This window comes from Kogia breviceps, chromosome 4 (genome assembly GCF_026419965.1).
Source record: "Kogia breviceps isolate mKogBre1 chromosome 4, mKogBre1 haplotype 1, whole genome shotgun sequence".
Classification (NCBI taxonomy): Eukaryota; Metazoa; Chordata; class Mammalia; order Artiodactyla; family Physeteridae; genus Kogia; species Kogia breviceps.
This window is the reverse complement of record NC_081313.1, coordinates 75,855,089-75,867,326: the sequence shown is the minus strand read 5'-3', so window position 1 is coordinate 75,867,326 and position 12,238 is coordinate 75,855,089. Positions and strand designations below refer to the sequence as shown.

At 35.0% G+C, this 12,238-nt stretch overlaps 1 protein-coding gene across 8 annotated transcripts in view; it reads left to right on the top strand.

Annotated features, from left to right (window-relative positions):
• Positions 1-12,238, top strand: part of KIAA0825 (KIAA0825 ortholog) — a 420,452-nt gene that overhangs the window by 69,177 nt on the left and 339,037 nt on the right. For 5 of the 8 annotated variants that reach the window (XM_059061435.2, XM_067031327.1, XM_067031324.1 and 2 more), the window contains one exon: positions 10,828-10,996. The exons of 2 other annotated variants lie outside the window; for them this stretch is intronic. In XM_059061435.2, coding sequence (XP_058917418.1) covers positions 10,828-10,996 — 169 coding nt within the window. Of the gene's footprint in view, positions 1-10,827; positions 10,997-12,238 lie in introns of those variants that run through there. One more of the 8 variants, XM_067031332.1, reaches the window with a different exon arrangement.

Sequence of the window (12,238 nt, the reverse complement as noted above, 5' to 3'; positions counted from 1 at the left end):
GCAACAAATAATGGAGGGTCCTAACTCTAAGGTTTCCTTTCATACTGTCTTCCTCAGAGAATAACTCCGAACAAAAGGAAGGTTGACAATAGATGGGAATCTTGGGAAGCTATTTCTGTAGTCCAGATGAGAGATGATAAGATTCTGAGCCCTGTCTTTCACAGTAGGAATGGAAAGGGGAAGATTCATTTGAGAAAGACTTAATGAGAGTGTTGTTAACAGGATTTGGGGACAAGGATGTTTTTTCCTGAAAGTGTAGTTAAAACTTTTTGAAATAACCAAAACGTCTCTGAAATCGAAAATAGTTCAGCAAAAATATCTAATTTCTTACTACACTTTCATTAAAGTAGTTGTTTTAGAAATCCTTTTCTCAGCCTTTTAAAAATATTATCTAGAAATATCTTTGTCTCAGGAAAATAAGTTTTTATTTCATGGCTGACTTATGTTTTAATTACATACTAGTTTTTATACATCAGCCCTCTTCCCTAATAATTACTGTTAATTCCAAGGAATTTTAATAATCTCTTTAGATGAGATAGACTTATCTAAAAACCAGAAAACTCTTATTTACCTCACAACTATTTCTTGGTATTTTTAAACACATGATAGAATTGAAAAAGCCTTTTCCTTAGACTGAATTTATGTTGGTGAAAGTATAAACAAGAGCACCAAAAATGTAAAAACTTTAAAAAATTTTTTTCATGTTTACATTTCCCATACTGTAGAAACAGTCTTTAATCTCTGCCATTTTTGACACCTCTACCTTGATCTAAAAAAAAATAATAAAATATCTAACCTTCTATGAAAGCAAACCTATATGTTCTCTACAACCTTAACATCAAAGAAGTTCTAATAATTTTTACCGGTAGAAGATACATTTTTTTCTCTTTGAACTTTTCTGTGACTGAATAATAAAGACTATGTGTTTTCAATCTTGAAAGAGTTTTTACAGTCAGCTTAAGTGCCAAGATTTTGTGTCATAATTATTCTCTTTTTCTCAGTTCCTCTTGCTGTCCTCAACTACACCAGCCCAATATTAATCATCTCTTGTGCTGTTGTTGTTTAGTGCTGTCTGTTTAGTTATAGGACATCTCTGTCCTTTTGGAGTAAGATAGTGCATATATACATACACACATACATATATGCATAAATGTAGTTGTGACCAAAAAAATAAATTTATATTTTTTATCATCCAAATAAATATATTGATCATTTTAAAGTGACATGGCAGTGAGATCAGATGATCAGCAGTGAATTCTCAGGGGTCAGGGATCAGGGACTTCTAAGCACAATGATTTCATTAGTTTTCTTAAAGCATCAATATCCTTGCATATAATCTCCTTTTCTATAGGGAGAAGCCTTTTCTACACCTCCCAGAGGCACATTGAGTGGCTCCCTCCTGTTGTACTCTATTGTACTCACTTAACACGTCATAGACACAGCTCTTATCAAGTCTTACTGTAATGTAGTTATCCATTTACAGGCTTATCTCTCTCACTAGAAAGAATTCCTTTAGGGATGGGACCATGTCTTATTCATGTTTAGGCCCTTAGCATATATCACAGTGCCTACTACACATTCAGTATTCAGATAATGTTTATCAAATATGCCCTCATTCAATAAGTAATTTTCACACTCAAAGGACCTAGGATTGAATGTTGAATGAGAAAATTACCACAGATATCCTTTTAAAAAGCATACTGCATGTTGCATCTTAAAAATGGTTTATAAATTGATTTATACACAGCCTCGTGGTAATGCATCCACTTGCACACACCAATAACTTGGATAATTCAGTCATTATAATTAAAGCATGTTGGGGTTCAAATTTATTAGGAAGTGTTGAGACATATGAAAAGGCATAAAGAGTTCTATGATAAACATTCATGTGCCCACCATCCAGTTTAAGGAATAAAGCATTGCCACTAGTGCTGAAACTATGTGCATCTCCCCAGTCTCATCCCACTTCCATCCCCACCCTGCATTTGGTGATGTTGCTCATTCCAGCACATTTCTTTTTTTTCCCAAATGTATGTATGTAAGTACGTATTTATTGTTAAAGTATAGTTGATTTAAAATACTGTATTAGAGTAGAGGAACAAAGGTGGCAGAGTAGAAGGACGTGCTTTCACTCCCTTTTGTGACAACACCAGAATCACAACTAGCTGCTGGACAATCATTGACAGGAAGATACTGGAACTCACCAAAAAAGATACCCCACATCCAAAGACAAAGGAGAAACCACAATGAGACGGTAGAAGGGGTGCAATTACAGTAAAATCAAATCCCATAACTGCTGGATGGGTGACTCACAGACTGGAGAATACTTATACCACAGAAGTCCACCCACTGGAGTGAAGGTTCTGAGCCCCATGTCAGGCTTTCCGACCTGGGGGTTTCCAGCAACGGGAGGAGGAATTCCTAGAGAATCAGACTTTGAAGCCTAGTGGGATTTGATTGCAGGACTTCAACAGTACTGGGGGAATCAGAGACTCCACTCTTGGAAGGCACACACAAAGTAGTGTGCACATCGGGACCCAGGGGAAGGAGCAGTGACCACAGGGGAGACTGAACCAGACCTACCTGCTAGCGTTGGAGGGTCTCCTGCAGAGGCGGGGGGGTGGCTGTGGCTCACCATGGGGACAAGGACACTGGTAGCAGAAGTTCTGGGAAGTACTCCTTAGCGTGAGCCCTCCCAGAGTCTGTCATTAGCCCCACCAAAGAGCCCAGGTAGCCTCCAGTGTTGGGTTGCCTCAGGCCAAACAGCCAACAAGGAGGGAACCCAGCCCCACCCATTAACAGTCAAGTGGATTAAAGTTTTACTGAGCTCTGCCCACCAGAGCAACAGTCAGCTCTATGCGCCACCAGTCCCTCCCATCAGGAAACTTACACAAGCCTCATAGATAGCCTCATCCAACAGAAGGCAGACAGCAGAAGCAAGAAGAACTACAGTCCTGCAGCCTGTGGAACGAAAACCACATTCACAGAAAGACAGACACGATGAAAAGGCAGAGGGCTATGTACCAGATGAAGGATCAGGATAAAACCCCAGAAAAACAACTAAATGAAGTGGAGATAGGCAAGCTTCCAGAAAAAGAATTCAGAATAATGATAGTGAAGATGATCCAGTTCCTCGGAAAAAGAATGGAGGCAAAGATCGAGAGGATGCAAGAAATGTTTAACAAAGACCTAGAAGAATTAAAGAACAAACAAACAGGGATGAACAATACAATGACTGAAATGAAAACTGCACTAGAAGGAATCCATAGCAGAATAACTGAGGCAGAAGAATGGATAAGTGACCTGGAAGACAAAATGATGGAATTCACTGCTGTGGAACAGAATAAAGAAAAAAGAATGAAAAGAAATGAAGACAGCTTAAGAGACCTCTGGGATGACATTAAATGCAAAAACATTCACATTATAAGGGTCCCAGAAGGAGAAGAGAGAGAGAAAGGACCAGAGAAAATGTTTGAAAAGATTATAGTAGAAAACTTCCCTAATGTGGGAAAGGAAATAGCCACCCAACTCCAGAAAGTGCAGCGAGTCCCATATAGGACGTACCCAAGGAAACACGCTGAGACACATAGTAATCAAATTGGCAAAAATTAATGACAAAGAATAATTATTGAAAGCAGAAAGGGAAAAATGACAAATAACATACAAGGGAACTCTCATAAGGTTAACAGCTGATTTCTCAGCAGAAACTCTACAAGCCAGAAGGTAGTGGCATGATATACTTAAAGTGATGAAAGGGAAGAACCTACAACCAAGATTACTCTACCGGGCAAGGATCTCATTCAGATTCAATGGAGAAATCAAAAGCTTTACAGACAAGCAAAAGCTAAGAGAATTCAGCACCACCAAACCAGCTCTACAACAAATGCTAAAGGAACTTCTCTAAGTGGGAAACACAAGAGAAGAAAAGGAGCAACAAAAACAAACCCAAAACAATTAAGAAAATGGTCATAGGAACATACATATCGATAATTACCTTAAACGTGAATGGATTAAACACTCCCACCAAAAGACACAGACTGGCTGAATGGATACAAAAACAAGACCCATATATATGCTGTCTACAAGAGACCCACTTCAGACCTAGAGACACATACAGACTGAAAGTGAGGGGATGGAAAAAGATATTCCATGCAAATGGTAATCAAAAGAAAGCTTAAGTAGCAATACTCATATCAGATCAAATAGACTTTAAAATAAAGAATGTTATAAAAGACAAGGAAGGACACTACATATTGATCAAGGGATCAATCCAAGAAGAAGATAGAACAATTATAAATATATATATATATACACACAACATAGAAGCACTTAAATACATAAGGCAACTGCTAACAGCTATAAAAGAGGAGATCCACAGTAACACAATAATAGTGGGGGACTTTAACACTTCACTTATGCCAATGGACAGATCATCCAAAATGAAAATAAATAAGGAAACACAATCTTTAAATGACACAATAGACCAGATAGATTTAATTGATATTTATAGAACATTCCACCCAAAAGTGGCAGAATACACTTTCTTCTCAAGTGCACACAGAACAGTCTCCAGGACAGATCATATCTTGGGTCACAAATCAAGCCTCAGTAAAGTTAAGAAAATTGAAATCATATCAAGCATCTTTTCCGACCACAACACTGTGAGATTAGAAATGAGTTACAGGGGAAAAAACGTAAAAAACACAAACACATGGAGGCCAAACAATACGTTACAAAATAACCAAGAGATCACTGAAGAAATCAAAAAGGAAATCAAACAATACCTAGAGACAAACGACAATGAAAACACGACGATCCAAAACCTATGGGATGCAGCAAAAGCAGTTCTAAGAGGGAATCTTATAGCTATACAAGCCTACCTCAAGAAACAAGAAAAATCTCAAGTAAACGATCTACTCTTACACCTAAAGGAACTAGAGAAAGACGAACAAACAAAACCGAAAGTTAGCAGAAGGAAAGAAATCATAAAGATCAGGGCAGAAATAAATGACATAGAAACAAAGAAAACAATAGCAAAGATCAATAAAACTAAAAGCTGGTTCTTTGAGAAGATAGACAAAATTGATAAACCATTAGCTAGACTCAAGAAAAAGAGGGAGAGGACTCAAATCAATAAAATTAGAAATTAAAAAGGAGAAGTTACAACAGACACCACAGAAATACAAAGAATCCTAAGAGACTACTACAGGCAACTCTATGCCAATAAAATGGACAACCTGGAAGAAATGGACAAATTTTAAAAAGGTATAACCTTCCAAGACTGAACCAGGAAGTAATAGAAAAGATGAACAGACCAATCACAAGTAATGAAATTGAAACTATGACTAAAAATCTTCCAAGAAACAAAAGTCCAGGACCAGATGGCGTCACAGTGAATTCTATCAAACATTTAGAGAAGAGCTAACACCCATCCTTCTCAAACTCTTCCAAAAAATTACAGAGGAAGGAACACTCCCAAACTCATTCTCTGAGACCACCATCACCCTGATACCAAAACCAGAAAAAGATACTACAAAAAAAGAATATTACAGACCAATATCACTGATGAATATAGATGCAAAAATCCTCAACAAAATACTAGCAAACAGAATCCAACAACACATTAAAAGGATCATACTCCATGATCAAGTGGGAATTATCCCAGGGATGCAAGGATTCTTCAGTATACGCAAATCAATCAATGTGATACACTATATTAACAAACTGAAGAATACAAACCATATGGTCATCTCAATATATGCAGAAAAAGCTTTTGACAAAATTCACACCCATTTATGATAAAAACTCTCCAGAAAGTGGGCACAGAGGGAGCTTACCTCAACATAATAAAGGCCATATAAAACAAACCCACAGCAAACATCATTCTCCATGGGGAAAAACTGAAAGCTTTTCCTCTAAGATCAGGAAGAAGACAAGGATGTCCACTCTCACCACTGTTATTCAACATAGTTTTGGAAGTCCTAGCCACGACAATCAGAAAAGAAAAAGAAAAGGAATACAAATTGGAAAAGCAGAAGTAAGACTGTCACTGTTTGCAGATCACATGATACTATACATAGAGAATCCTAAAAATGCCACCAGAAAACGACTAGAGCTAATCCATGAATTTGGTAAAGTTGCAGGATACAAAATTAATGCACAGAAATCTCTTTCATTCTTATATACTAATGATGAAAAATCTGAAAGAGAAATTAAGGAAACACTCCCATTTACCATTGCAACAAAAAGAATAAAATACCTAGGAATAAACCTACCTAGGGAGACGAAAGACCTGTATGCAGAAAACTATTAGACACTGATGAAAGAAATTAAAGATGATACCAACAGATGGAGAGATATACCATGTTCTTGGATTGGAAGAATCAATATTGTGAAAATGATTACACTACCCAAAGCAATCTACAGATTCAATGCAATCCCTATCAAATTACCAATGGCATTTTTTATGGAACTAGGACAGAAAATCTTAAAATTTGTGTGGATACACAGAAGACCCTGAATAGCCAAAGCAGTCTTGAGGGAAAAAAAGGGAGCTGGAGGAATCAGACTCCCTCACTTTAGACTATATTCCAACGCTACAGTAATCAAGACAATGTGGTACTGTCACAAAAACAAAAACAGAAACATAGATCAATGGAACAAAATAGAAAGTGCAGAAATAAACCCACGCACCTATGGTCAACTAATCTATGACAAAGGAGGCAAGGATATACAATGGAGAAAAGACAGTCTCTTCAATAAGTGGTGCTGGGAAAACTGGACAGCTACATGTAAAAGAATGAAATTAGAACACTCCCTAACACCATACACAAAAATAAACTCAAAATGGATTAAAGACCTAAACGTAAGACCGGACACTGTAAAACTCTTAGAGGAAAGCACAGGAAGAACACTCTGACATATATCACAGCAAGATCTTTTTTGATCCACCTCCTAGAGTAATGGAAATAAAAACAAAAATAAACAAATGGGACCTAATGAAACTTCAAAGCTTTTGCACAGCAAAGGAAACCATAAACAAGACAAAAAGACAACCCTCAGAATGGGAGAAAATATTTACAAATGAATCAATGGACAAAGGATTAATCTTTAAAATATATAAGTAGCTCATGCAGCTCAATATTAAAGAAACAAACAACCCAATCCAAAAATGGGCAGAAGACCTAAATAGACATTTCTCCAAAGAAGACATACAGATGGCCAAGAAGCACATGAAAAGCTGCTCAACATCACTAATTATTAGAGAAATGCAAATCAAAACTACAATGAGGTATCACCTCACACCAGTTAGAATGGGCATCATCAGAAAATGTACAAATAACAAATGCTGGAGAGGTTGTGGAGAAGAGGGAACCCTCTTGCACTGTTGGTGGGAATGTAAATTGATACAGCCACTATCAAGAACAGTATGGAGGTTGCTTAAAAAACTGAAAATGGAATTACCATATGATCCAGCAATCCCACTCCTGGGCATATACCCAGAGAAAACCATAATACAAAAAGACACATTCACCCCAGTGTTCATTGCAGCACTATTTACAATAGCCAGGTCATGGAAGCAACCTAGATGCCCATCGACAGACGAATGGATAAAGAACTAGTGGTACATATATACAATGGAATATTACTCAGCCATAAAAAGGAACGAAATTGAGTCATTTGTTGAGACATGGATGGACCTAGAGACTCTCATAGAGTGAAGTAAGTCAGAAAGAGAAAAAGAAATATCATATATTAACACATGTATGTGGAACCTAGAAAAATGGTACAGATGAACTGGTTTGCAAGGCAGAAGTTGAGACACATATGTAGAGAGCAGATGTATGGACATCAAGGGGGGAAAGCCACGGGAGGAGTGGGGATGGTGGTGTGCTGAATTGGGCGATTGGGATTGACATGTATACACTGATGTGTATAAAATTGATGACTAATAAGAACCTGCAGTGTAAAAAAAATAAATAAAATTCAAAAATTAAAATAAAATACTGCATTAGTTTCAGGTGTATATCACAATGATTCAGCATTTTTATAGATTGTACTCCTTTTTCCAGCACATTTCTTTACACTTTTACTACATATTTTTATAATCCTGAACAACATGTAGGATCATATGGCATGTTTTCAAACTACTGTATGGTTTGTATTCATTTATACCTTTTTCCTGTCAACATTACATTTGTTAGATTCATCTATGTTGATAACTGTATTTCTAGTGTATTTTCATGACTATTTCACTGAATGAATATAACTATTTTCCTATTGATGGACATTTAGGGTATTTTCAATGGTTTTAATATTACAAATAAAGTTAAGAATATGCTTTTAGAAAGCCCTTGCTAAGCCAACTAATGGTGTAAATTTGGGAATTTAAACTGTTTAGGACAGAGATTCTACATCTACATTAGACTTTTGACATTTTTGGTTAATAAATGTGCTAACTGGATTTCTATTTGCCGAATTACCTTGCTTATATTTTCACTACTGACTTTGTTTCTAAAGAAAATTAGAAGCAACTTACAGTGAAACAGAAAACACTTAAACCAGAATAAAGCAAAGTATCATGTTATTTCTGAAAAGCTAGATCAAGATCTTGCATCATTTAAGTCTGAGGATATATATAGACCTCCTCCCACCCAAGATCACCATCTCCATCAGCAATGTTACTACACATATATGAAAATAATGTTACCTTTTAGATGTTGAAAATTAATTTTAAAATTAATTTTGACCTCATTTAAAGAAGATAAATTGCCAAACTGATATTCATCTTAAATTTTGAAACTATTCATTTTGAATAATAATCAGGTGATAAATCTCTAGACTTCAGACTTTTAAAGCAAGATGTATATAAACAGTAGTGAATGGCAGAATGACAAGATATTTAGCCACATAAAAACAAAATCAGGTACAGGTGAATTCTGTCATTTTAAAATTTGTGTGAAAATGATTTTAAAAGCCAGCTCAACTGTCTTAGTTTGTATCAATGAGGGAGGTCCTCTGAAATGCAACTGCTCAATCCCTTTATCAGTGTTTGGACAAATTACGAAAATATCTAGCTCTCTGAAGGCTTTACTCTATTTATAAGTTGTAGTTGTTGGCCTCTACTCAGATTCAGATGTTAGAGATTAGCCTAAAATCTGAGTCTTTATTGAAATAGATTTAGGTAGACTAACAGATGAGCCTTTCCAATTCACATTGTTGTAATCTATTAGGTTTGACTGAGTGAGACACAGGAGGATGCTATAATAAATACCTTTGATAACCAGTCCCTAGAGTCAAGGTATGTGCTTTGGGCATCCTGTTTCTCAGTCCATAGAAAATGGATTACGTAAATTAAGAAAATATATGCCAATGTTGTGTCAGACTTAGAACTGGTATTCCTAAGTAAGACTGTCTCATCAGGAAACTGAGTGGCCTGTGGCCTAAGGAGGTATTGTTTTTCTTGCAATTTCTTTGTTTTCATGGAAAGGCTCTTTGATTCTCAGAATGTATTTGTTTCAAGGTAATTTAGTTTGAATTTGCTCATGCTCAGAAGTCTCCAAAAATTTTCCTTAAAGTTTTACAGTGTATGTTTTATATGCAACCAATACCTTATACGAATTTCGAAGAAAATAATTTCATATGACATCAATTTTAATCATCAGAGCTTGGTTTCCAAAGCCTCTGTGTTTCTATCACATGGAATCGATAATTAATAGCAATGATATTTTCAGAACAGTAGTAACCTTTTTAGTAACAGATGTTTCTTAATACTATTAAGAGACAAATGCATAACTTGTTAGTTTGGGGTGAAGGGATTCAGCTTCAAAATAATTTTCCTGTTTATAGGCTTTCTTGCAGTTTAGATATGCTGCCATCAGGTGGTAGTAATATGTCATATCCATATGGCTCCACAGATGACATTATGCTTAAGGTCACCAGTTTATTCCAGAAAGATTTATGATAATTAATGCACAGATTTTTAAATAAAAATTAAAATAAAATAGTACATCTTTTTGTTTCAGAGCTAAGGATATTTTTAACAGAATTTTTAAAATATATTTATATTGGAAGATGCAGTTGGGCATGTTTTCTCTATTTATTTATTTGTAAATGAAGAGTTTCATCTTATGCCTTCAAAAAATTTAGAAAATATAGAAAATTAAAATTAAAAACACCAAATTTCATCACCCAGGGATAATTTCTATTAACCTTTTGTTTCATTTCCTTCCAGTCTTTTTTTTTTTTTAACATGCAATCTTTAGAATGTTTTGGGTTTTTTTTTGGAGTAGAGTTTGATGGCAGGAAAAGGTACTTAGCTGTAGTAACAGTGTATATATAGCGTGTAACTTTTTACAACTTTTAAAATTATAAGTTCTTTGTAACTTTTGTGATTTCTTAACATTGAGGTTTTCCATAATTTACATAGTCATTCACATATTAGTATATAGTGCATGTTTCTGATTTCGGTCATCAAGAATATTTTATCTCTGTCTTCCGTCCACTGCTTATCAAGAGGATCATTATTTCATTGCATCTATACTTGATTTTTGACTTAACACAAAAGAATTTCTAATTCATCTTTGAGTAGCTAGATATGTTTCCTCTATTGCATTTGAAATGAAACGGCCAGAAAATTTGAGCTTTCAGTTTTCAATTATGAATGAAAATATATAGTTTCTTTGTTACTATTTTCATATATGAATGTTTTATAATTTTGTAAACTGTATGCCACTGGGTACTGCATATAAACATTTCAGGATCTCTGATGAGACAGAGCCATCACCTACTTCCTACCAAAATAATTTTTTCTTTTCTTTTTTATAGCATAGAACACTGCATTAAAGAAATACAGTCTGAAGTTAACAAACAATGTCCAGATGTGCAGCTACGAACAACAACTGACTGTTTTGAATGGCTAAATAATTATAATTATAATTCATCCAAGTCACCATCCATTCCCCATGGAGATATGATAAAATTTCTCAAAGCACTGGTAAAAAAAAAAAAAAAAAATAGGATCTTTGTTTTAACAGTGGAGTGGGGTGGGTGAACATGGAATACATTTCATTCAATTTCTGTATGTACATATTTATTCCATTGACCATATTAGCCCTCCGTATCTAGGGGTTAGGGTTTGTATTTTGTTTCTATATCCTCAGTGGAATCCAGTGAGCTATGTATTTTTATTTTTCACTATGATTTTTATAATAAAATGAGGTTTTACATAAATGAACATTAAACATTATAATTTCTGAGGGATTTATGGTGTGATGTATACCATATCAACACCACAAAATGTACTGAAATGTACCACGATTGTCTATCAGAAAAGTTGGTATCTATTACATTTTGTATCTCTTCATAACTACTCATTTTCTTGTGCTTATTACTAAGCACAATAAGATCATCATCAGTTGTATCTATTAAGTAACCTTGTCCATTATTCCCTTTATCCCTAACCTGTAGGCATATCCAGTTCTTTTCAATCAAGGCAGCGATTTATAGGACACTGTTAATTGATGGAGAATTATTACATTGGTCATTCTTGGATACTGACCACCCTCTATGTTAGAGAGGTTTTTGTAGCCTTCAATAAGAAATACTTATTTTATTACACCTGTATCTACAAGGTTAGCTAACTTCCAAAAGCTAGAGAAACAGCACAATTGTTAGAAAACAGGATTTCTGTAGCTACGGTTTTAATTTAATTAAGGGAAAAAAGGCACTGTTTTTGTGTAAACATCAAACATTGACTAAGGTAGATGTGGAGAATATCTTGAGGTTGTAGATGGCTTAGGATGACAGAATCAGATGAAAATAATTTTTGGCTATTATTATTATTGCAGATGTCTCTTTAATGTTTACAAAGTAATAAAAGAAAGAGAAAGGAAGATTATGTGCCCTGAAGGCTTATTCTTTTAAGAAAATCCTCTCACCCATTATCTCTTGAAGGTGGAGCCTTGAAGAATAAATATGGATATAGTTATTCCTTTAATTTCTATTAAGAGTAGTGTGTAATGAATTTCATTAATATTGATATAATAATGCTTTCTCATTTAATTAAAAGCAAAAGCTTTTAATTATCTTTTAATCTGTCACACATAAGTCATTCTCTATTCACTGCAGGGCAAAGGCCGCCTTAGTTTTGCTCAAATTCATTAGACTGATAGGCCTTTTCCAGACCTAGGTGTTTTAACATAATTGATCATGTTATTTTGAGAAAAAAACCACATTA